This window comes from Scomber scombrus, chromosome 5 (genome assembly GCF_963691925.1).
Source record: "Scomber scombrus chromosome 5, fScoSco1.1, whole genome shotgun sequence".
NCBI classification, from domain to species: domain Eukaryota; kingdom Metazoa; phylum Chordata; class Actinopteri; order Scombriformes; family Scombridae; genus Scomber; species Scomber scombrus.
This window is the reverse complement of record NC_084974.1, coordinates 3,739,935-3,764,603: the sequence shown is the minus strand read 5'-3', so window position 1 is coordinate 3,764,603 and position 24,669 is coordinate 3,739,935. Positions and strand designations below refer to the sequence as shown.

Genomic DNA, 24,669 nt, shown 5'->3' with positions numbered 1-24,669 from the left:
CGATATAAACGGATCGGTCTCTTTTTAAGAAAAATAGAAGAGAATGATTTTATATTAAATATCCTCAGATAGTACTGATAAAAAATAAAATAAGAAAAAATGTTTATAACAATTGAAAAGTTGTACTCCATGTACATGAAGCTAGATTACATTTGGTGATTACGTCACAAGCTGCTGTGAGACTGAGTTGAACGTCCATAGCAAGCCTGCAAAAATCTTGGTAGTGACTATAAAACTAATCATATAAATTGCACTTAATGAAGATTATGAAAGTAAACATTTCCACTGAGAGTAAAATTCATGTGCAGAAAGAATCTTTACAGCATGTGCCTGATAACAGGTCTTCAGGGCTATATGAGTGATGATAACAGACTCCTAAACTTACTAGTAGACCCCTACAAGTAGTTGATGATGACACCTGTTCAATATAATGATAAATCAAACATTAATCCTAACTCACAACAGGATTAGAACCCGCCTCTGTGTCAATAATTCACACAAGCTAATTAAGAGCGTAATCAACACAAAAACCCAAGTCAGACTTACATTTTCAATAATACATTTTATTCCATTAAAGATTCTTTTTTTTCTCTTTTCTAATTGTACACTGGAATGTTAAGATTCCCCCTTTCAGTAATTTAGTTAAAAACGCTCAATCTAGTCATTTTCAACCCCCACATCCACACAACCATTACTAAATAGAAATTTTGGGGAGTACAAATGAAAAAAAATAAAATAAAACAAAATAAAACATGAAAGACAAAATGTTATATATCTGAATAATGTTGGATGTAGTATGAGAATGTAAGTTAAAGGATGACTGAGTAGAGTTTGAAGTGCGAGGGGCTCCGGTAGTCGCTCTGCTTACCTTCCTGCTTCCAGGATGTGGAGGGGTGGATCGAATATCAAGCTGGTAGTCTCTGATCCCTGCTCTCTGTGTGTGTGTGTGTGTGTGTGTGTTTGTGTGTGTGTGTGTGGTTGTGTATTTCCACTATCATGCCAACATCCACCCACTCCCATCTGAGATCTAGAAAAGCTCTTATGGGATGTCACATTAGAGGCTCGGATGTTGTTTCTGGGCCGCGATCAAAGTACATTTTTTTTCCTTTGCCGTTATCTTATCACGGGACATAAACGGACCAGAGTGAAACGTGGCGTCTCTTTTTTTTTTTTTTATACTCTCAAAATAGTGAGGAGTGGTTGCAATGGTGTTACAACAAAAAAAAACAAAAAGATGCAATAGTCAAATGTGTTTACTAGTAGATTAGGTTTTGCTCTGCAGCTGAGAATCCCTTACAAAGTCCTGCTCTTCACTGTCAAAATTCCATTATCCAGATTAGTGGTAAACAATGACAGAAATGATACAGCAAACAGTAAAAAATATTAAAAATAAAAAGGACACAAGTGCTGATGATAAACCGTAGACAGTAAAGACGATATATTGAGCACAGAGCTGGATTCGGCTTTTTTTTTCAGTTACCTCTCTACAGAAAAAAAAAAAAAAAAAAAAAACTCAAACAAGTGTCCTTACAAGAAAGAAAGAAAAAGAAAAACCAATCATCTGAAAGTGAGATATCAACAGAGCAAAATCACAATAGTTTAACGATTAGAGTGACAGGCTTATAAATGATTGAGACAAGCTACGACTCTGCAGTTATCACGGATGAGAAAAATGTGAAAAGAAAGCGAGAACCCTCCGATCGAAAGCGGCTTAATCGAACCTTTGTGTGAGGAAGCTAAAACTACCAGCGCTCACTAGTGGAGATTGAATCAGTGGCCTCAGGTCTCTCTTCTCTTCTCTCCCCTCCTCTCTCTCTCTCTCTCCTGCACCCCTCCCCACAGTCATCTTCTATTTACTCTGTAAGTCCTCCTTACAGTTCTGCTGGGCCAACACGACAGCATCAGTGTAGTTTTAAACTTCTTTTTTGTGTGTGTGTGTGTGTGTGTGTATATGTGTGTGTTTGTTGGTTTTTTTTCCTGTTCCATTAACTCTATATATAGATGATCCTCTCTCATACAAACATATAAATACACCACCGCTGCTCTGCTCCACCACAGGAAAGAGGCTTTGCCAGAGGGGCTGACGTAGTCCTGTCGATGTACACAGTCTCTGAAATAGTATACAGGGTGGGCAGGCAAGAAATCTTCAATTTCTTCAACTCTGAAGCATAGATTTGGACTTTTTTTTTGTTTTTTTTGTAGGTGATTTTTTTTTGTTGATTTTGTTGTTTTCTTTGAATTTTTTTTTTTTTTTTTTTTTCATTTACAGGATTTCGTATTTGTCGACGACAAAGGAGGTTTCTGAAGAGAATCTAACGGGGCCGTCTCCGTCTACGTAAGTCGCTTTGGTAACCTGGAGGAAAGAAGAAAAAGAGAGATGATTACCATCATGTAGAACATTACTGAGCATCATCTGGAGTGACTTCAGTTATGATATTTCTCTTCATTTACCTGTCAGTAACACAACTCAGTCTACTACCAGTGATGAGTCAGTTCAAGCAGATAAACAAGTTAAATGAGATTTAACAATTTGTCAGACATTGTTTGTCAAAATCGAAGCAATTGTATAATATGTATATTTAATCATTTCTCTTAACTCAAGTTTAATATATATGTACGAAAGTTCCCAAAGTTTGCGGTTTCAGTGTACTGACGTCATTTTATACACTGAGGTTTATTGATGATTTACTCTCATCATCTTCAGAAATGACAGCTGCTTAATAACCTTCTACTGAGGCTACAGTAAAAAAACTCCACTCTGATAAAAAAAGCCTGACAGGTGACACTGGTGCTCATGAACCTACCTGGATGTCGCAGTAGTTGCGTTTGGACACAAAGGACACATTGATGGGGAAGAAGTCATTGGGCTGGCCGGCGATGCTGAACTCCAGGCTGCCGGTCTTGTTGTTGGCATCGATGACGGGTAGGCACCACTCCAGGAGGTTTCGCCTGCTGTCGTGTTTGTACTCTCCGTCCAGGTCGCCGATCACAGGGGCGCCGACGCCAGACCTGGAGCAGGACGACACAAACATAGTCAGTAACTTAAGACACACGCTCATATTTAACTGCACGAGACAAGTTTCGCTTTTTATGACCCTTAATTATCCAGGGAACTGTGATCATAACATCTGTTTTAAGAGGTTAAATACCTTCAAAGCTGACTGATTTACATTACAGCGTTGTGAAAATATTTTGGATATTTTTTGTTTTTGTTGTAAAAGATGAGCAGATGTTAGACCAGAGGACACTGAGTATATAAACTATTACAAGGTGTCACTATCAATGCACAAACAGCCCTGTACACAGACTGTACTTACGGTACAGGGATGCTGATGACCACGTCGTTGAGCTCGAGGCTGTCCTCCTGCAGCTCGTATTCAATGTTGACATCACAGCCAGTTCCACTCTCAGAGGGCCAGCAGTTTACTGCAGGACACACACACACAGACACACAGAGGATACAGGGAACTGAGACTCTTCTTTTGTAATGACTGCAGCATGAAAACCACTACACTGGATTGTGTTTAGAACAAACAATGGACATTGTTCTGTTGTTAAAGGGGAATTACTCTTTTCCTAATATTCTGTCATTCATTTATATATATATATAATGTTAGGATTGTTATTAAATGTGGCCAAAGTACCTCCAATAATAATGTAAACGTATGTAGAAGTTCAACATGAACAAAATGAACTGGCTTCAGACTGATCTAAACACTCGGTTTCCAACAGTTTTTTCTACTTTTGGCACAAAATGACGTCAACTCATGATAGATTTATGGTTATCTGCCACACCACACACTCGCCGCCTACAAGTGCTGCAGTGTGTGTTGGTCAGCTGCTCTAATTAGTTCATGCTGGACTTCATCGCTCCACTCTGATAACATCAGGGCATTTCTGTGGCTGTTTCCTCCCTGCATTATTTTTAGCTCAACAAAGAGCTCCAATAAATGTGTCAACCTGTTTTTAGGGCCGCTAACCTGCTGATTTACTATGAATTCTTCACAACAAAAGACTTCCATTATTTAATCAACATGACTCTGATGTGTCTGAAAGTTGAGTTGTAAATGAGGTGAAGCTTCTTAAGTGGAGTCCTAGAATAAAAATATAGAGCTGGAAATGAGCACAGTAGGTCCCCTTTGAGTTAGGAAGAATTAAAGAGGACTCAGCATTAAAACATGAATGAACCTGCCAGGTGGATGAAGCAGTAAAGTTATCTTTGAGTGTGTCAGACAGTCAGGATTAATGTGTAGGATTTAATCTGTGATCCACGCTTTGAAGCAGAGGGTTCTAGTAATCCAGCTAATACACTTGTTGCCAGCTGCCGTTGTAAAGCCAAAAGAAGTCTTTTCAAACAGAGTGGTACATCCTCTCGTTCCTATCTTTCCACGAGGTTCTCCTTATCTAATGAAATGACAGAGCAGCTTCACTTCAAAAACCCCCAGATGAATAGCACACTGTGTATCAGGACTTACTGGTTATAGGTATTAGGGCCTCGTCTGTGGTCTGTAGTCTCCACTTCAGCACGCCCACATCATTGTTGAGAGGGAAAGACTTCTCTGGGTTCTTCAGGCCAATCACTGAGTCAGCTGTGAACAACTTCTTGTCCACGTTGGGATGTGTCTGAGGAGAGAAGGTCGACATTATTTATTAGTGACAGTCAGAGGAAATCCCTAATGCATGCAAACGGAAGGGCAAGCAGGGTTGGAAATTAAAAAAGGGGCTCAGGACAAAAAAGCCCCTAAAAAATGCCCTCACAAAATAAACAATGACTTCGTATGTTTGCTGTGCCTGCCACACATCCAGCTGAGTCACAATCAGTAGGAAATGAAAGAGGTTAGAAATGTGGACAGTTGCTGAGCCTCTCTCTGTCTGCACTGTGTCTAAAAAAAGCTAGTGAAACTGTCAAAGGATGTTGTATAAACCACAAAGTGCCACACATAACATGACACACAATCAGCAATGTTAAACTGTGACACTATGTGATGGTGCATTCAATGGGCAAGAATACTCACATATCTGTAAGTGGGATTATAACTCAGTGTGAGCATTTTTACCTATTAAATGTTCTTGAATTAGAAGTTCAGCTGCTCTCTTCACTAGTGCTGGGTATCAAACTAAATGGATACCAAGTATTATGGAAACGTCTTCAATCAAACGATACCTGCAATCCATCCTTTTTGCACCCAGAGTTAGAAAATAGGACTATTTGTATGGACTTGCTCACAACCAATCAACACAAGCATTAAATATCAATCATTTGAAGACTTTGCGTGCATTTGTGTAAAAATCTTAATCATTTAGACGTGAAGGAGAGGTGACATTTTATACAATTCAATGCTTCTATTCACATGATGGGTATCAAATAAAGTACTCAGTTTCTATCAGTATCACTTAAAGGGAACTTGGATTGGTACTGGTATCATGACTTTTAAAGCGATACCCAGTGATATACACCATGATATACTGTTCTATGACATAATGCTGAGGACGTGTCTCAGACTTACTTGCAGCTGCAGTCCTTTGTTGTCGTTGTTGTTGATGATGAGGCGGATGCGTCCGTTCTTGTCGTCCGAGACTCGCAGCGTCACCATGCCCAGCACCTCCATGTTCTGTAGGCCGCCGTCACGGCCGCAAGTCAGCGAGATCTTCTCCTCCACGCGCAGATGTACGCTGCAGAGGAAACGACCACAATAAATCAGCTGATCGCACAGAAAAAAACTGAAAATACTTCAGGGATATCAGTGTGTGGTACATGTTGGGGGTTAGATCACTGAGATGGTAAATAAACCATTGACCATTACATGCTACACATAAATCTATAAAGAGCTACTGCACACTCAAACCTGTTTTTTGAGCTGTGAACTATATTATATGAATGTAATACGATGAAACATTTTTTAAAAATCAGCATCTTATGGGTTGAAAATGGCTCGATTTGTCATCTGCTGTTCAAAAAACAGTCGTGGAAAGGTGAGGCCATCTGGGACTTCTCTACATCATGACATTTACATAAATCATAGACTAACGCCCACCTCCCCCAGCCCTGCACTGGTGCTGACTTAGAGACAGTTTTAGCTTCAGGTGCTAACAGCAGCTACAGTGGTGCTGGGCTGCTGGAGGTGATCTCTACATCTGGGACTGTGTGCAGGAGGAAGAGCTGCTGGCAGACACTTAAAACACCAGAAATCCTCCTCACATCTCGCCCTGCAGCTGTTGAACTCTCCGGCTTTCTGTTCCTGCAGTTATCAGCTGATTAAATCTTTTTTTTTTTTTTTTTTTTTTAAACATAAGATCGCAGTGCAAGTCATCCAGAGCTCTGTCGAAACTGTCTGTTTAGATTGCTGCTGCTCCGTATGAAGTTGTGTGCAGCGGAGCGGAGCTGTGGTCGGACAGGTTCAGTAACAGCTCCTGTTACACCATCATTTAAAAAAGTTTTAACAAGAGATTTTACCAGCCGATAGCTGCAGGAACAGACGGCCGGAGAGAGGAAACGCTCAATGACTTCTGGCCTGTTTAAATATCTTCCTGTGGTTATTACATCTGCCCTGTCTCCTCTCTTCTCCTCCACTTTTTAACATTTATCATAATGATGCTGTGGGTGGAGTTAGGCTCAGACCTGGGGGAGCAGTTACACTTTAAATGGAAGAGACTCAGTTTCAGTTTCTTTACTGGAAACGAGCAGCTTAATACAGAATGAGGGAGACTTCACTTAATGTCTAGGACTAAGTGACATACTAAATTCATCTTGCGAGAAGTGTAACATATCTAAATTGAGTGAAAAATGAATGATTACAACATGCACATAAATCAGTGTAGATGATAGCTGCTACATAAGCCATGGAGTGGCAACAGTTTCCAAGTTGGTCTCTACCTGCCGGCTGTATTATATCACACTGATGTTTTGTCAAGCAACACAAACAGCAGCGGATCAATGATTGAACTGCTGCTGTTTGTGTAGAACTGCTTTATCTGTGCTCCAACTGATGATTAAACTGGAGGCTCCACTTAGCTGAAATCACTGGTAATGACAGTAAACAGCTGTGTGGGATAAACTGTATTTTATGTATAATGATGGTTTTGTCATTCTTACTCAACTGTGATGCTTCAATCCTGCATTTTGTTGGGGGGGAGGGGGAAACATTATAATCATGAATCAAGCTTTAAAACAGACCAACTAAAACTATCCTATCCCCATTCCTAAACCTAATGATCCCAAAGGATAAAGAAACTTAGAATGAAAGCAGATGTTGATGATGTGTCTCTACCTCTCCACATTGACTGGTGGTGGCAAAGCTTTAGATACTTCTGAGCCTCTCTTTCCTGTGGTAGGCATGATGGTTTCACCCTCAGACTTGAGCTTGTCCACAAAGTTGTCCACCTCTTTCCCTTTAGCGCCCAGTTTCAGAGCCTTACTGGGTCCACTTGGTCTGGAAAAGAAAAAAAACAAACACCATGAACCGTGCCATTCAATACCCAATACCAGTAAAAAAAAATAACAGTACCAAGCCATGTTCATTCGTGTACTTCTTGTCGCTGTACCTGACTGAGGCTGGTGTGATCTTGGGCTTCTCGGGCTCGACGATGGTGTCTGTGATGATGGACCCTGAGGAGACGCTGGTCATGCCGCCGCTGCCGAAGCCTCCGAAAGCCGGCACCTTCTTTCCGGAGCGCTCTGCGTCCCGTCTGGCCTGCTGCAGCTCCTTGGCCTTCCTCCTCATCTCTGCCTTAGCCTCCCTTTCCTGGGTCTGCACATCAACAACGAAACACGTGATTTAAAACACGTTGTGATAACACACTGAGAGAATGACATCATATTCACTGAAGTTAATGAATAGCTGCAAACTAAAACAAGTCTATTTCTACACATCTGGATTTCTTATGTAGATACAGTATATAGAGTACAGTAGCGTTATCTATCATGTGACACAATTATAAGATATAATAAGACTGTGAACGAAACATGCTATGATATTTTTGACATATTGCCCACCCATACATGGTAGCATTATTGACTGAAAGGGAACATAGACAATGGGACAATTCTTTGGGAGCCCTTTTGGACCTTTACAAAGACTGATGCAAACTTGCTTCAGAGTACCAGTGACTGAATACAGTACACATCCTCTCTATTATTGACTGCATTTCTCACTTCCATAGATTTATTTGTATTTTTATTTCGGATTATTGAATATTCCTCTTTTCCATACACCATGTCTCACAATGTCTATGCCAAAACTAGCACCTGTATCACAAATCCTGCATCCATGGAAGTTCCTGTTATCATTAAAAATTCAATACAAATTTAAATGACCCAAAAAAAAAAATATGGAAGGAAAGGAAAAATATATTATTTTATTTTTACAATCAAATCTGTTTGTTCTACAGTTCCATCATATAGTCAAATTTGGAGTATTTGTTGACAGGCTTAATATGAAGCAATTAAACCAGCTCCACCTGCTTACACACTGATGATTCAGTACTAACAATCTAATGATGTCATATATAATAATGCATCAGTCTGCAGTAGACATATTACTGCAGAATTGATACTTTTTTACTTCAACTTGTGTAGAATTTTGAATGCAGGATTTACTTACTTATAAATTAGTAGTTGTATATTGTAATAGTACTTTTACTCAAGTTGAGGATCTGAGTACTGCTTCCACTATTGATCATTAGTAAATTCACACTTTTAGTAGTTTTTATTATCACATTATTTCCCAACAAAGATCAATAACATTATAATTACACTGCTGCTCTGTGTGTGTGTGTGTGTGTGTGTGTGTGTGTGTGTGTGTGTCTGTGTGTGTGTGAGTGTGTGTGCATGCTCTCACCTCTCTGACGGCACGGAACACCTTCTCCTCGTGAGAGTCCATCTCTGTGAAGGTGCGGATCTGAGCCAGGTTGACGTTCTCTCTGTAGCCCAGCGCCACGATCTCGTCGAAGGCGAAGATCAGGTCGAAACAGTGCTCCGATATTTCACTCTCCTCCAGCACGCGACAGTATTCTGGGATCTGGACAGGCGGGGAGGAGGAGACACCAAAATGAATCAGAGCAAACATTTCAATAAAAGAAGTGAAAATAAATAGAAAAACGACTTCCACATGACAGTCAAAGATTAAAAGCATCTGACCCTGGATAAAAATACTACTGAACATGGGATTATTTAGAAAGTGGTTCATTTTGCTGAGCTTTATCAACACTGTTGGTTTTCTGATCTTTTTAAATGTACCTTTCACCCATTTATAACAAATATCGACTTATAAGTGTCAAAAAAAATGACAGAATTAACATCAAAGTCATTTTTCTAATTACAATTTTTGGATGGTAGATGTAACCAGAGCCCATTTCAATGCTGGTATTTCTTCCAAAAAGTTAGTAGTTGGTTGAAGTAGCTGACCAAATGCGTTTTAGGTTATCAAACTGTCTCTGTCTAAATGGAAAAAAAAGAGAAGTGAAAGTCTTCTAAAAAGTCAAAGGGGTGTCAAATTACTTGTAGTGGAATGATGTCAGAAAAGAAAGGGAGCGTCTGCCAATTTCAGAAAGTTAAATACTTAACTAAATGTAGCCACACTGCTTTACCTGATGCTTAACTATGAGTTCATTTTACTCATAAATCAATGCAAAAGCTTCCAATTCAACATACTGTCATTTTTGGTTTCCAGATATAAACATTTAAATGATGAGCATGGCTTTCTCTCCACACATGATCATAGTTTGTTTTAATTGTTCTTTTTTCCTCCATGTTGACAGTTGAGATGGAGGATTACTTTGTCAGGGCAGGTATCACTGTGTACACTGTGGGACGACGTCACGCTCAATAGATGTCAGAGAAGAAACGTTACTCATAAAAGGGTGTGTCTATTTCAGCAGCAACATCTGTCTATCCATTGTATGCTTAACATGCTCATCAATCCAACCTTACATGATCATTGCATTAATAAATGATCATTACATTAATACACAGCGTGATGCATCTTACAGTAACTCAAGGGAGACATTAAGAGTCTGGTAAAAAGCTGTTGGCAGGTTATAATAGCAAGTGGGAGACACATTGATCTTCCTGTACACTGATATGTAAGAGATTAGTATGGATGGCTTAACAAGGAGGAAGTGACCACAGTGCAATGTAACAATGCCCACTCGCCATTATTTACACAAGCAGGAGAAGAAACAGCCTCTGTTATGTCTTACCACTCGAGAGAAGAGTCTGAGTGTCTCCAGGTCCTCCAGGATATTGCTGTTCTTGGTGGTGATGAGGACCATGTAGAGTTTCTCCAGAGGCTGGTACACATAGCGTACACTGTCCGTTTCCACAAAGGTGTGCTGCTTGCCCGTGTTCATCAGTTTAGGGAACGCGGCCAAGAGACCCTCGATACGCGTCCGGGTCATTTCCACAAACTGCCGCGATACGATGGCCTTGCCGGCCTTGGTGCACACCGCCGCTGCCAACAGCACCTGAAGGAAAATTTAGTTTATTATTGAGCTTTGGTATTGACAAAACATACATTCATTATTTCTTCTAGTGGAAAAGTTATTAAAAGACAATTTGAAGTATTTGAATGGGCTATATGAAGTTAACAATTTACAAATAACGTTGGCAGTTCCCCTTCATGTTTTAACGTTGGAGTCATTCTGGTGACAGCATGTGGTGCCAAGTTAAACATCATCCAGTTTAATATTGTTTTAAGGCAACATCTTGTGGAAATGAACTTGAGGCCTTTACTAAATCCTAACAGTGTTCATGTGTAGCTAGAAAACACATAACCAGCTAAGCTAGTATTGTTAACTTGTATTATCAGTTCACACTGCACCAGGTCACATACTATGCTAACTTTAGATGAAGGGGACTGTAGGAGTATGAGGCTAAACAGCTATAAAAGTGATATGACTGAAAAAACTGATACATTTTAAAAAGGTAACATATATGCCGAATTTGACTACGGTGAAAAAAAATAGAGAATATGTGTTTAAGTCATGTTTATGAGCTGTGTGTTTGTGGTAATAAGCGAAACCAACTCTGAATGACGAACATTTTGAATGGAGTTTGGTTGGACGGATCCCTCGTAGGTTTACATTACCGTGAAGCATAACTAGCATACAACTCTCAATTCTATTATGACGTAGCTTATTAGTGTTTAGTGTATGGAAACGTGAATAACATTAATTCCACGTTGACAATGGCTGAAGTGAGCAATGAAAGACTGCAACGGCTATGAACTTGATACAGACACCATACACATTGACACTTCAGACTGTAAGTTGTCAGAGATGGTTAATAACAGTAATGTAAAGGCTCTGTATGGTTACGTTTTATTAATGGAGCAGCTTTGTGTGCGGACGGTGTGACAGCAGGTAACGTTAGCAAGGATCCGGCTAGTGACAGGAGCTAAAGCTAACGCTAGCATGCAAAGCTAGCTAACCGTCTTGCACTCCCCTGCGTCGCTTATTCACATGAAATGTCACTCTATATAATGAAACCTCCATTTATTTCTTAATTCATTTCCGCCACTAAATACAACGTTATTGCTGTCAACCCTCGTGGAAATAAATGTTTGCTTTTCCTCTGCCATGTTAGCCAGTGTTATGATCATTGCTAGGCCCGATCAAAAGCAGGAATATATCTGGATTTTTTTGACAGTCACTCACCATTTTTGGTCTCTCTCTATGCAACGACGATCTTCAGTCCCTCGCGTTTGTTGCTTTGGTGAATTGTAGTCACTGGGAAATAGCAAGATATGAGCGTCCAGCTGACTACAGGTTGTGTGATTGTTAGCTGGTTAGAGAGTTAATATGGCAGCGGTACAGAGCCACGTCTCCACCGGAAGAGCAGCGCCGGATCAGCCCACCGTCAAACCAGTGACGTGGGACCCGAAATGTTGGCTGTTTTCTTGCATAAGTTATAGTCGGTACACGAACTGATCGTACTTGACTTATAATTCATCCACACTTTCACTGGTGTTTTCTATCGTTTCTATTTACGTTACTCTTATTCACAATCCTCAGCTGAGCTCCCGTTGTCTGTCTTTCATTTGACTTTCATGCGCTGAATAAGCGATGTCTGTCTCAGGTGATGATGTGGCTGTAAATACCTCATACAGTATGCAACATCTACCATTAGTGTGTCTGTCTGTTCTGTTATAAATAACGCTTGTCAACACAAATTACATTTATTTTAGAGAGAACTTCCGCTTCATTCGCTTTATTGGATATTAATAATAATAAATATCCTTCTCTTTTCTTTGGCTTTTGACACCATGTAGGTTGTTGATTGTATATTTATACGTGGATATTTTTTATCTTGTGCGGGCAGTGTATTTAATTTTATTTTATTGCTTTTATCTTTCTGTTATGTTCTTTATCTTTTTATTGTGCTTCTATTGTGTTATCTATTTATTGTGTTTTATCTTGTTGTGCAGCACTTTGGAAAACTTTGTGTTTGTTAAAATCGTGCTATGTGGATTGGATTGGATTATAGAGTTTGACAAGAAGTTTAAATTATACAAATATAAAAATACAAAACAAAAAGCAGCAGCTAGTGGATAGTAAAAAATAGAGAGAACATTAATAGAGATAATAAAGAACAGTACACAATCAATAAAAAGACAATAAAAAAATCAAGTATAGTAAAATTTTCAAGAGTTATATTGGTGCTGAATGATAATATTCCTGAGATTGATATGCAACTACAATCTATAATCATTTAATTACTGACCTGTCTTCAAAAACTATAAAATGTTGACAGACTTGAAAAACTTTCTTTGCTTTGTTTAAAACCCAAACCTTTTCAAGCTAAGGCTAAGCTAAAATTAATTTTTTTTAAAGAAATTATTTTACTCATTGTAGAATGAGACAGAAAATCAGACAAGAAAAAATAAAAGAACATGTTCTTGATGAGCATGGAAACAGCAGGATTTAAATATGATACACATGAGGTGAAAGTGAGCATCAATTATAACTCTATTTTCTCTTATTATAGTTTATTTTTGTCATGATGTAATAATTTCAGACTGCTTGCACTGCTATACATACACTGTTACTTAGAAATAAACACCAGTTAAGACAAAAACCGTTGCTCAGATTTACTCAGTTTCTGGGAACGACTGTATATTTCATTGATCCAAATGGTAAAAATCAAGAAACTGAACATTTGTCCTTAATAGTCTCCTGATGTGCTTTTATGTGACCTTGTGTCACCCTTCTTATCAAGGCTGGATTACTACAAGAACTCAAACTGTGCTGTGTTAGAACTAGTTTGTGCTAACTTCACTGAAAGCTCATTTGGCAATATGAGCTTTTTATAAAGCACAACATCAACTGACATAATGAAGGTCTATAGGCTGCTTAACTGCCTGATATGAGGCCCTGTCTTGGGTCTCTGAGTCAAAATCTAATTATAAGAGCTTTGTTATTTCAGTGTTGCACTCATATGTTGCACCTTCTTAAAATAATGTGTTCAATTAAATGACCAATAAATTTGGGGACATTCAACTAAAATGTACAGTATATCACCATAACCATGAGAATTCAGTGTTGCAATAACTTATTTTGGCCACTGGGTGTCACCATTAGGTTGGTACCACACTGACACTTGTGGAGCTTTTAACACATTGTCCAAAAACCAAACTATAATCTATAGAAACTGATAGAAATAGTTAACTTCAGGGCTTATTTGCTAGGATCCCCATTAGTTGTGACCTAAAGCACAACTCTTCCTGGGATCCACATTAAAAACATAACAGTACAGTCAACACAATGGTACCAACTTTGTTTAATTATGATGGACATTTGAATAACTACAAACCATTTATGAAAAATCACATTGTGTATAAAGAGATTAAAAAACAACCATTTATCAGATTCTGAATACAATAATCAACATATTTTAAATTCATTTTAGAAACAAAGAAATATCCAAGAGGAAAGTTCTTTTGGAATTGCTTAACTGGGGATATTGATTGCAATAAAACTTGGGTATTACTGTATAAATGATGTACCCGTTTTGCTGATGTTAACATTCTGTTGATGTTGACCCGTTTTTGGTGGGATTTGAGTCATTTCCAACGTTATACACATCATTTTACACTTTCTGTTAAAGATGTAATACATAATATATTTTGAATGGAAAGACCAAAGACAGATTTTTATTGTAAATATCATAAATATACTGGGAATTTACTTTTATTTACAAATGGTTTTCTAAAAGCTATATTTTATATCTTATCTTATTTTCTCTATTCCTTCAATAAATGCTCTTAAATTTCCTTAAAACCAAGAGTATGGTTGCATAGCCTATATTGTATTTTTTTATATTCTTTTTTTTATTGTCTTTGTCCTTTCTATTGTGTGTTGCCCTTCATAAGACATAGTTATCATTTTCATTCTCACTGAATAACACTTGGATTGTTTAGAAGTTTCCTGTTCATTTTCCTAATATATCAACAACAACAAAAAGGAGTATGTAGGGTAGTAGCTGTAGTACATGTTCCATACTCACACCTCCTCTATTAAGATTATATGAACCTTTCATTTTGGCAACATTTTCTCATGGATGTAAGATATAGCTACATATACACACAGTTGAAAGCGGTTGGCAGTTGGCGGACGGCAGCAGGCTTCCCGTAGGAGAGACGGAACAAGGAAACGACCTCTAGCCGGCGCACTACTGTCAGAGGGAAGGTGTGTGTGATATGAGCGTCCGGACTACTTACTAGGATTTCATGTGTTTCTGAGGACTCTACGTAAACCAAAAATGCGCTGTTGATTCGTGAAACATCGGCAGAGTGAACCGTATCACCGACATGTCTGAGGAAGCAACTTCTTCGGTAGGTTTTGAATGAATTGATTCTCACCGGCGGGGTCTGAACCACGCATGATATTCAATACACGCCGTGGAGGGGCGAGCGCCATTTCTGCCCCTTCGGAGCGCAGTGATTGGCTAACGTTTTACGTCTGTCTTTGTATTCTGCTCTCCATTGGATGTCGAGAGCAGAGGGGGCGTTGACACATAGCAGCAAGAAAAAAGCAATGGAGCCGGTTGATTTGTACAGTTTATACCGTTTTCACCTTGGTGAATGACGTGGTTGGTTAAAACTGGGATAATATACAGTAGCCAACTTAATCTAAGCTGATAACATTAACCCTGAACATAATATCAAGTCAAAACAGCGTCGTTTACAAGCTAAAATCTTGGTTAACGTCACACCACAACATATCAACACAGATGATTTTAAAACGTCACGTTTGTCCTTCATTGATGCTGAAGGATGTCTGCTTACTACTAGTGTTTTTATAATGTAGTAATGACCATATTTAGCGAATACATTGGTACATATTTGAGTCTATGTGGACACCAGAGAACTAGTACAAATTCAGCTTCAATGGCAGATGTTGGTATTTACTTAAACTTAGTATTTTCATGTAACATGGTTTAGTTAGAGTTCTTTTCTGTTTCATCAGAGCTCTTTGGTATGTTTTTCAGTGACACTTTTTTGTCATGTCAGTGTCACTTTTCATGACAGTATAGTTGTCACCAGCTCCTGCCTTTAAGCTTCAGATTTAAAGGACCAGTGTGTACAATTTACAGTCACCAATGAACCTAAATTGTACATTGGTATGATTATAAATATGAATGGTTGCCTGTCTCTAGAATCTCTATTATATGTTAGTCCTGTGATTGACTGGCGACCTGGCCAGAGTGTACCCGCCTCTGGCTCTCTGGCTCTGTCAGCTGAGATTGGCTCCAACTCCCCCACAACCCACTAGGCCCATTTGAAAGACCCTCTCTACACCAAGTGCTCGGTTTGTCCTTTCTGGGCTACTGTAGAAACATGGCAGGCTCCCTCCATATTAAGATAAAAGGGCTCAGTCTAAACTTTAAAGTAACAAAAACACTATGATTCCTATTTTCAGGTGATTATACACTAATTAAAACATACGTCTGAATATTGTATTCCATTTCTGCTGAGGCCGTTCTGCTAGATGCCACTCAATTCTACACACTGCACCTTTAAACTCATCACAATACACCTCTAACCTCTAACTTGGCCAGATTAAATAGTGTCCATTGACATTTTTGATAGAGTATCTTATTTCAACAATATAGCTTGCAACATGGGGATAATACACAAGGTCTCAGTTTTTGAAGATTATGCATTTGTATCTGTTAGCTCAGTTTGCTCACAGTTAGATATGTTCTTTGATATTTCAGTGTGGTTTGCATTAAAGAAAGAGAAAGAATGAGAAATATGCTTTAGTGTAAAGGTCCATTTGACACGTGTTCTTCTGTCTTAATCTTGGTAGCTGATGATTCAGAAACAAAGAGTTTCAGATGAGAAATGTTTCAAAAACCCTGTGACCACACCTCATACCAAAGACCCTCCTTAGTGTCCCGCCCTGCCTTTTTATAACGGACTCAATGAATTGGCACACTTATCTTTTGGAACCAGAGATATCTTGGGGTGGAGGTCCTGAAAAGGAGGAGGAGGAGGGGGGTGTCCGGTAAAAAAGACCACTGTTCAGTATCTTGAAGCTATATGACCTCAGCACAGCTCCTTACCAAGACACAGCAGCCAGTCTCAGACACACAGCGGACACAATAGCCTCTACAGAGTGCGGACACACAGGATTATGGAGGAAGGACCTTACAAGTACATCAGGGTGAGGCAAGCAGAGACAGTGGTACAAATGAGGTTAGAAATGAGCTGGATAGACAGAAGGACAGTAAGAATATATTGAAGAGGTTTTGCAGAGAGTCAGTGTAAACTCTTTGGCTGACTTCTCTTTTATCATTGCAGGATGGGAATGGCAAAGTCAGTCGGGTCATCCGGATTGGAACCCGCAAGAGCCAGGTACAGTACTACATCTACCGGATTATGAGTTTAACATAAATTAACTTTTTTAGCATTTTCAGAGACTGAGGCTTTTGCATTGATACCCATTCAAATGTCTGTATTTTATTAGGTTGAAGCTATATTGAAATGTGACAGAGTGTGTGTGCTAGCGAGTCAGTTGAATGAATCTTATCTGATACAGCAGAGCGAGACGTCTGGAGCTCTTCTTGTAGAGATAACTTAATCCTGTCTCAACGACGTCCTCGAACAATAACTGCTTCTTCCTTCAGTCTGCCATACTGATTTGATGGTTTTTTAACTATCAAATACAATTTAACTAAAGTCTTTCTTGTTTTATTTTGTCCCAGCTGGCTCGCATTCAGACCGACAGCGTGGCGGACAAGTTGAAACAACTGTACCCCGAAATCGACGTGGAAATAAGTGAGAATCATCCCAGCTTTCATTTCATCATCATAAATATCCAATTAGCTGGCTCCTACATGGAAGTCTTTCACTTTGATTCATTGATTAACCAAGTGGACACTATGGTCAGAGACTCCAGAACTGTAAAATATGGTTGACTTCACCTTTAGCTCTTTAAACATGTCAGAAACGACCTACTATCTGATGTGAATGCTCATTGTAAAAAGAGTTTTTAAAAGCTTGACAGCCAGTAGTCTGATTTGGCACAAAGCCTGTGTTCATGTTGAAATGCAGCATACTACTTACACTTATCTGACTTCAGAACCGTTGGTTTTGTCGAGTCAGATAAGGTTAATGTAACAGGTCTCACTGCTGATCTGTGTCTTAAATGTCATGTTATTGGTTTTCTTGCTACTTATTATTGACTAATCATATCAATAAAATGATCTTTACTTGTTCTCTTCCAGTCGGCATGTCAACAACTGGAGACAAAATCCTTGACACAGCTTTATCAAAGGTGAGGTTTGTCATGATTGTGACAAATTGCAGACATGCTGACTTCTACTAACATGCAAATAATAGACAGTAGACAAATCATAAGTTAAATAATCCAACCAAACATGCATGTGAAGCACTTGCAGTCTGTAAATTATCTACACTCTTTTCTTGAATGCAGATTGGAGAGAAGAGTTTGTTCACCAAAGAGTTGGAGAATGCTCTGGAGAGGAACGAGTGAGTGTTACCGGTGTCGTCTGCGGCTGACACCACGCCGGCTTCACAGCTTTGTTTCACCAACCGTTCACTTAAAGGGTTTCACTGACAGGAGAACACTGCTACTTCTGTGCTGTAGCTGTCGGTGACATGTATTTCGAGGCGTTACTCAAACCCTTTGATTCCCCCCCCCCCCACAGTCTCAGATGTAGCAGGTGTCTGTGTTCTGTCGCCACCTTTTAAAGCTGTGAAACATGCACACTACTGAATGGCTGTATTATATAACAGGAGACATGAATACAGCGTGTATATGTGACTGTGTTTCTCTGTGACTTACAGGGTTGATCTGGTTGTCCATTCACTGAAAGACCTTCCCACCACGCTGCCTCCGGGGTTCACCATCGGAGCTGTGCTGAAGTGAGTAGGGAGGCTATATGAAGTGAACATGTTGAGGGTTTAAACAGTTAAACATCTTGAGAAAACAGCCGCTCCTTTGATGTTAAAGTCAAAAAGTACAAGACGACGTACACAAGATGAGAAATCAATGCTTAAAATTCTGTTATGCGCACCGCTAAAAGCACCGCTATAATCTGCAGTTTAAATCAATGAACTTCCAGATTCTTGGTCTTTTTTAAATCCATCAGAGATATTAAAAAGGGAAAATAGGACTGGGAATTCGAAGTGGGAGAAAGTTAATCCTAAATTTTGGTGTAGTGGCAGCACTCTTTATTGCAAGATCATGTGAAAGATGCTGGCCCCAAAATCATTATAGAAGGAGTGTCTGTAAAATGATGAATACATTATTCTGAGCATCACAAACAACCTGAAATCACAGTTTAATTAGACTTTGTTCTGTTAAGTAAGGCTTATATGCACAAAATGTCATTTTCTGCCACTAGGGGTCGATAAATCAAAATATAATATAAAAGATGGAGTTTAATGACATTATGAAGTAGTGTGTGATAATGAGAGCTGCTGTCTTTATTGTTGAATATCCACCATTAGGCCTGTCACAATAATTACGTTATCGACTTATTGTACAATAACATAATTATCGACATCATCATGTCTATATATCCATCGATTTAGAACTGCCTTTTTTAAAGAGTCTTTTTTTTTTTAACACTACTGTTGCCTTGTAACAAGCAGTTCCCTATGTTGTTGGTATTTGGCCCTCTACTAGCACACCCAGTATAAGGATTCAGTAGAACTCAAATGTAACTTCCCGTCCCTTGTGCAGATATCTAGTACTTACCATGTCATCTTTTGGCGGGAACCATCTAACCCATTGTAACCACTTCCCTTTCCTTTGCTTCCTGCTGCTTCCAGGAGAGAAAACCCCCATGATGCAGTGGTCCTACATCCAAAACACATGGGGAAGACTCTCGACACTCTGCCAGAAAACAGGTACGGTCCATAATTCCACTAGTTGTGTTTGCTTCTCTCTCGTATCACAGCTGTAGATGATTTGACTTAACGCCGTGTGTTTGTACAGCGTGATCGGCACCAGCTCGCTGCGCCGCGCCGCTCAGCTGAAGAAGAGATTCCCCCACCTGGACTTCAAAGATATTGTATCCTTTTTAGAAGATGATCTGTGAGTTTTTAAGGTTCGATGATCATTTCTGAGATCGGATGTTTGTGTCGGAGGTTTTTTTTTTTTCCTGAGCTGTCGTCTTCAGCGCGGGAACCTGAACACACGGCTGAAGAAGCTGGATGAGAAGGACGACTTCGCCGCCATCATCCTGGCTGCTGCAGGCCTCAGGAGGATGGGCTGGGATAACCGCATCAGCCATGTACTGTATATGATCACATTAACATTGTGATGTCCTGAAAAGTCATTTCTCTCATCTTACAGTTAATCTCTCTATCTCTATTTGTAGATTCTGGGCCCTGAAGACTGCATGTATGCTGTTGGACAGGTGGGGAAATTATACTAAAATCATTTCATGTGAACTCTCTGCTTGTGTGTAAAGTTCCTGTAATAATAAATGGACGTGTGTGTCATCAGGGAGCTCTGGCAGTAGAGGTTCGGGCCAGAGATACAGACATCCTGGAGATGGTGTCTGTACTTCATGATCCTGACACTGTGCTGCGCTGCATAGCTGAGAGAGCCTTCCTCAGACAACTGGTACACACACACACACACATACATACATATATCCTTCAATTCATTTCTACATTGTATGAGCATTGAAATCCTCTCATGTTAAATTGAGCTTTTATTTTGTAGGAGGGTGGATGCAGCGTTCCAGTGGCTGTAAACACTGAAGTGAAAGAGGCCCAGGTAAGAATGGTAGGTAGAGGCAGGCACATGATCAGTTTCACACTAATGTTTGAATCTAGCATTAACTATGGGTTGCACTTCATCCCTTTATCATGAATAATGCCAAAAATAACTGCATTCTAACTTTTTGCAAAATGACACTGAGTGGGGCAACAGGAAGCTAAAATGTCATGTTATGAAGAAATATTTTAAACAACACTACAAACCACAACCACAGTGCATGTACAGGCACTTTACTAACAAGGTCACAGTTGGCTTTCTGCAGGAACCTAATTATTAAACATTTATGCAAGAAACAGTTTCTTTAATCTGTATGGAAGTGTAAAATTCAGACACGTGTGCTGGAAGGAAAAGCTGTGCACACACACGAACAGGAAGTTGTGTGTTGCACCACTAACAAAGTTAAATCAAATTCCATTATAGGATCAGGGAGAGATCTGCTGACTGACGTGCTGCATGTATATGTGGATGTACAATTACCTGGTTACTATAGTTACTTGTATGACATTAGTAAGCTGGTTTCTTGAGTGTAAACATATAGAATGTGACATAGTGGTATAGTGGTTTACATATACAGATCGCACTCCCACCATCTCCCACTAAAATGTTATCCTCAATGTAAACATGGCTTCAGTCTGTGCCTCATCATGACCGCTGCATATGGCTGTTATTATTATTATTATTATTATTATCATTAGAAATTGTTAATTTAGCAAGCCTGATTATCATTTAGTTTTACTTCTTTCATTCAGCCTAAAATTTCATGTTGGCCAAATTCTGTTTAGGAGGAGAGCTTACTTAGTTTAGTTTTGGCTTAACCAAACTTAACTTTTCTTTTTTTCACAATGAATGAAGAAATTAGATAGAGAGAATAGAGTTCAAGGGTTGTAATTTCTGTAAGCTGACTTACAGAAATAACAACCTGTACTTATTAGTTTTTTTGCAATTTTCTGAGACAGCTAGGTATCTATAAAGCTGTGCAGGAAGATGAGGTTGAAGACTGTTTATAAAATCGAAGAAAACAGCTTTAGTGGTATTGATGTATATGGGTATGGTGCCACCACTCAGCCCTGCTGCCAATTAGTGCCACTTGTGGCCACTTATGGTATTGCAACAAATAACTTTTTTTTTTCTTTCTTTTAAATCCCTTGCAGCCTAAAAAACATTGGAACATGGCTAATATGAAGCAGACAGGAAAGATGAGATACATATTTATTTTCTCTATAAAAGTATAAAAAATGAAGGATGTGTTTGATGTTGTGTTTTCACAGCTTTACCTGACGGGGGCGGTGTACAGCCTGGATGGATCCGACAGTCTGAAAGAAACCATGCAGACGAGCATCGCTGATGCTGGAAAGGTAACAGTCGGGTTCAAACCACTCATCACGTCAGCTACACTTAAGATTATGATATTTGTTTGACTTTACAAAGATTAGGAGACTCGATAGAACATGAAGTTAGAGTGAAGTTGTGTTTTTCGTATGTGTTCGCCCACAAAAAGTGATCATTTGTGTGTGTGATAGACCCTGGAAGAGGTGGATGAGCGGGTCCAGCGAGTGGGAGTCACCGCCTGCAAGGTCAGCGGTGGAGCCCAGGACAATGCTGAGAGGCTGGGCATCGACCTGGCCAACTTACTGCTGAGTAAAGGAGCCAAGGAGATCCTGACGGTGGCCAGGCAGCTCAACGACGCCAGATAATCCTGCCCGGCCTGGGAGGGCAGGGCTCGGGAGGTGAACAGCTTCTTGAGTGCAGTCAGTCATGGCCTTGTGTCGAGTAAAACTTGAATTCCTTTCCTTTTTTTTTTTTAAACACTGAGCAATACTTTTTGGAACAAAGTTGTGGACATTGTGGTGCAACTCCGCTCGCTGCAGCACTCTTGGTCTTGGTTCCGGTTCCAGCTTGTTTTTACGTACCTCAAGGAACCAGCTCCTAAACCATGTAGAAAAACGCCTCACTGGTTGTTAGAAAGAAACACAAAATGGCCTTCAAACATTGTCATCATCACCTACAATAGCGAATGATTAAACCCCTCATTGTTTTTTTAAAGTGTATTAGTATAATAAATGAAATACAATTAAAATCTGTATCCATTATTGTTTCACACAAGCAGGAAAAAAGAGACTTTTGATTGCACCAAAGATGAGTTTCCAAGTTCTGTATGTCAGCACATTTATTTATATATATATTTATATATATATTCAGCCTACACTGCAGTTATGTGGAGCTCATTTAGGTGCAAAAGTTGAGAAAATGCTCATTAAGTCCTGCATTCATACACATTCTTTATTGAACTGATTTCTGTATAACCGTAGCACAACATTTCCAGCTGAGGTTTACTGCTTTTTAAGAGTGCTCGCTACCTCTGTTAATACACATATTGATAAGCTTGAGGAAGCATTGTGTTAGCTACTGGTTTCACTACATGACTGGAGCTCTGAGCCCACAGTAATCCCTACATTGTTTTGTTACATGTTTTCAGTTTTCTGCTCTGATTTTAAAATATGCACTGGGCCTTTGTATAGCAACAGATAACTTGTTTATATTTCATCTCCTAGGATCTCCTATTTATGACTTCTGTATTTCATGATTATAACACGGTCTCATAATTACATGATTACAAGTGCTTTATCTTGTAATTACAAGGGCTCTTGTACTCATAGTGCAGTTTTCTTCTAATGAAGAGAGAGCAGAATCTCATAAATATTCAACCTTTTCATATAATTATGGGATCTGTATCTCACGAGATTCAGGTGTCATAATAAAGAAGTGGTTTTGGAGATATTTAATTATGAGATGCTAAACCATAACTATGAGAATATATATTTTGGTGAATGCAATGCACATCTGCATAGTTCATCCATAGTTATTAAACATTTTAGCAGGTTATAACAGAAGAACATTTCTATTCACTGTCATGTTATCCTGTAAGATGCTGTACTCCACATCAAAACTGAAGCAATACATTTTCCAACTTGCTTAACTTCCTCAATGACAGCCATTGTTATCATTTGTAGAGTTTCTATCAAAGTGCCATCTCAGTAAACGCATCATTTCTGCCTCAGCAAGTTACATATCTGCCTTGCATATGTCTTGTGTTTTCATTTATAAATCACACATTCAGCATCATTGTACCCACTGTACAGTTAGTGTGATACCATATTGTATTTCTATATTTTATAGCTCTATATTGAATTATATTAAGTTAAACCTCCTGAGACACTGTGAGGTAGCATTAGCCATATTTGGTTTTTTTCCAGCTTTAATTTGTGTATTAATTCATGTAGAATGTTTCTGTATTTAGATTCTTTATCAAAGCATCGATTTGTTCATAGCAAAACGTTACAAGCCTCGAGTGTCTTTGTTTTTGCGACTGCTGTGAACGTCACGTCATCAAACCACTTATGTTGAGAAATAAATGCCAATAAAGCTGAGTGTGTATTATACCTGTGTACTTGTGTGTTTGTATTAATCATATTCTGTATATGAGAGAACAGCTCAGACACTTCTTGTAGATTTACACCTATCCTTAGGGGCAAGGGATGGGAATGAAGGTGTGTATTAAATCTCATTGCAATCCATCCAATAGTTGTAAGACATTTCACTTAAAGCCTTGAATGTGAACCTTATCGTGGTCAGTTGGAGGAAAAGTCAGGAGATCACATAAATCAGTAGAATTCCTCATCTAGGAAGAATGTCAGTATGAAACATAATCAGTGGTCCAGATATTTAAACCTGATTGTGAGGCCAGATAAACAAATCAAAAAAGTGGATAATCATGTCCTGTAGGTGGCACTAAAGCTAAATCATTACATTACTATATAACATGACCATAATACAGACTAAAATAATGCGTGGAAGATTATTTTATTGTCCGACTGAATGACTCAACTCATCTACGCCTTTGTGAGCGGTATCCTTGGTAACCGAGGACACTATGAGCAGCTTTTCCTCCTCGTCTCCCCTCATCCAATCAAACTGCAGCTTTCCGTACTGAGCCTTTCCACAGGGTTTCAAGGTGAAGAAGTTGTGTTGGGAGGCCATTGGGATCACGTGTTGGAAGCCATCGGACTCCGGTTCTTGGGCGTCTGTCATTTCGATCTTCTGCAACACCCTCTGATGCACGGCTGCCAGGCTGGGCTGCAGCGTTGGGACGGCTGCCAGAGTTTGTGTGGCATTGGAAGACTTGAGCGGATGCTCTGCTGTGGCCAACCTTGCTGCCCGTGGAGAGCGGAAACCTTGGAGAGAAATAAGTTTGTACAGGCTCTTTCTCCACTCTGGCACGGGTTTGTGGCCTCTTTGGTCGTTGATAGAATGGAGAGTTTGTTCAAATTGTGTGGCGTAATCAGGACTGAGTGGGGAGCTGGGACATTCAGGATGGGTAAACCTGGGTAGCTGAGTTTCAATAGTGGACTGTGT

At 39.4% G+C, this 24,669-nt stretch overlaps 2 protein-coding genes across 3 annotated transcripts; one reads left to right on the top strand and one right to left on the bottom strand.

The window, feature by feature from the left end:
- Positions 1-553: 553 nt before the first annotated feature.
- On the bottom strand, positions 554-11,823 carry arcn1b (archain 1b). The gene is made up of 10 exons (XM_062419829.1): positions 11,653-11,823; positions 10,198-10,461; positions 8,838-9,017; positions 7,543-7,748; positions 7,269-7,430; positions 5,508-5,673; positions 4,476-4,623; positions 3,318-3,426; positions 2,805-3,009; positions 554-2,353 (listed from the first exon to the last, which is right to left on the bottom strand). Exons 1-10 carry the CDS (start codon positions 11,653-11,655, stop codon positions 2,264-2,266), a joined length of 1,533 nt encoding a protein of 510 aa, XP_062275813.1. The 5' UTR covers positions 11,656-11,823; the 3' UTR covers positions 554-2,263.
- Positions 11,824-14,669: 2,846 nt separating this feature from the next.
- LOC133980948 (porphobilinogen deaminase-like) lies at positions 14,670-22,919 on the top strand. Of its 2 annotated transcripts, none has more exons than XM_062419831.1 (14): positions 14,670-14,828; positions 16,800-16,853; positions 17,204-17,276; positions 17,726-17,775; positions 17,935-17,990; positions 18,309-18,386; positions 19,299-19,376; positions 19,465-19,540; positions 19,649-19,762; positions 19,850-19,888; positions 19,978-20,097; positions 20,200-20,253; positions 21,525-21,611; positions 21,777-22,919. In XM_062419831.1, exons 1-14 carry the CDS (start codon positions 14,805-14,807, stop codon positions 21,948-21,950), a joined length of 1,077 nt encoding a protein of 358 aa, XP_062275815.1. In that variant the 5' UTR covers positions 14,670-14,804; the 3' UTR covers positions 21,951-22,919. The 2 variants fall into 2 exon arrangements, with proteins under 2 accessions (XP_062275815.1, XP_062275814.1); XM_062419830.1 differs by having other exon boundaries at positions 20,200-20,262.
- Positions 22,920-24,669: the final 1,750 nt, after the last annotated feature.

Excerpts from the sequence above, each read along its gene's own strand:
- arcn1b (XM_062419829.1), bottom strand. Across the intron at positions 5,674-7,268 it reads CCACCAGTCAATGTGGAGAG|CGTACATCTGCGCGTGGAGG; the intron begins GTAGAGACACAT and ends TTTCCTCTGCAG. Across the intron at positions 4,624-5,507 it reads ACAAAGGACTGCAGCTGCAA|ACACATCCCAACGTGGACAA; the intron begins GTAAGTCTGAGA and ends TTCTCTCCTCAG.
- LOC133980948 (XM_062419830.1), top strand. The coding sequence starts at position 14,805 with ATGTCTGAGGAAGCAACTTCTTCG. Across the intron at positions 17,991-18,308 it reads AATGCTCTGGAGAGGAACGA|GGTTGATCTGGTTGTCCATT; the intron begins GTGAGTGTTACC and ends TGTGACTTACAG. Across the intron at positions 21,612-21,776 it reads GCATCGCTGATGCTGGAAAG|ACCCTGGAAGAGGTGGATGA; the intron begins GTAACAGTCGGG and ends TGTGTGTGATAG.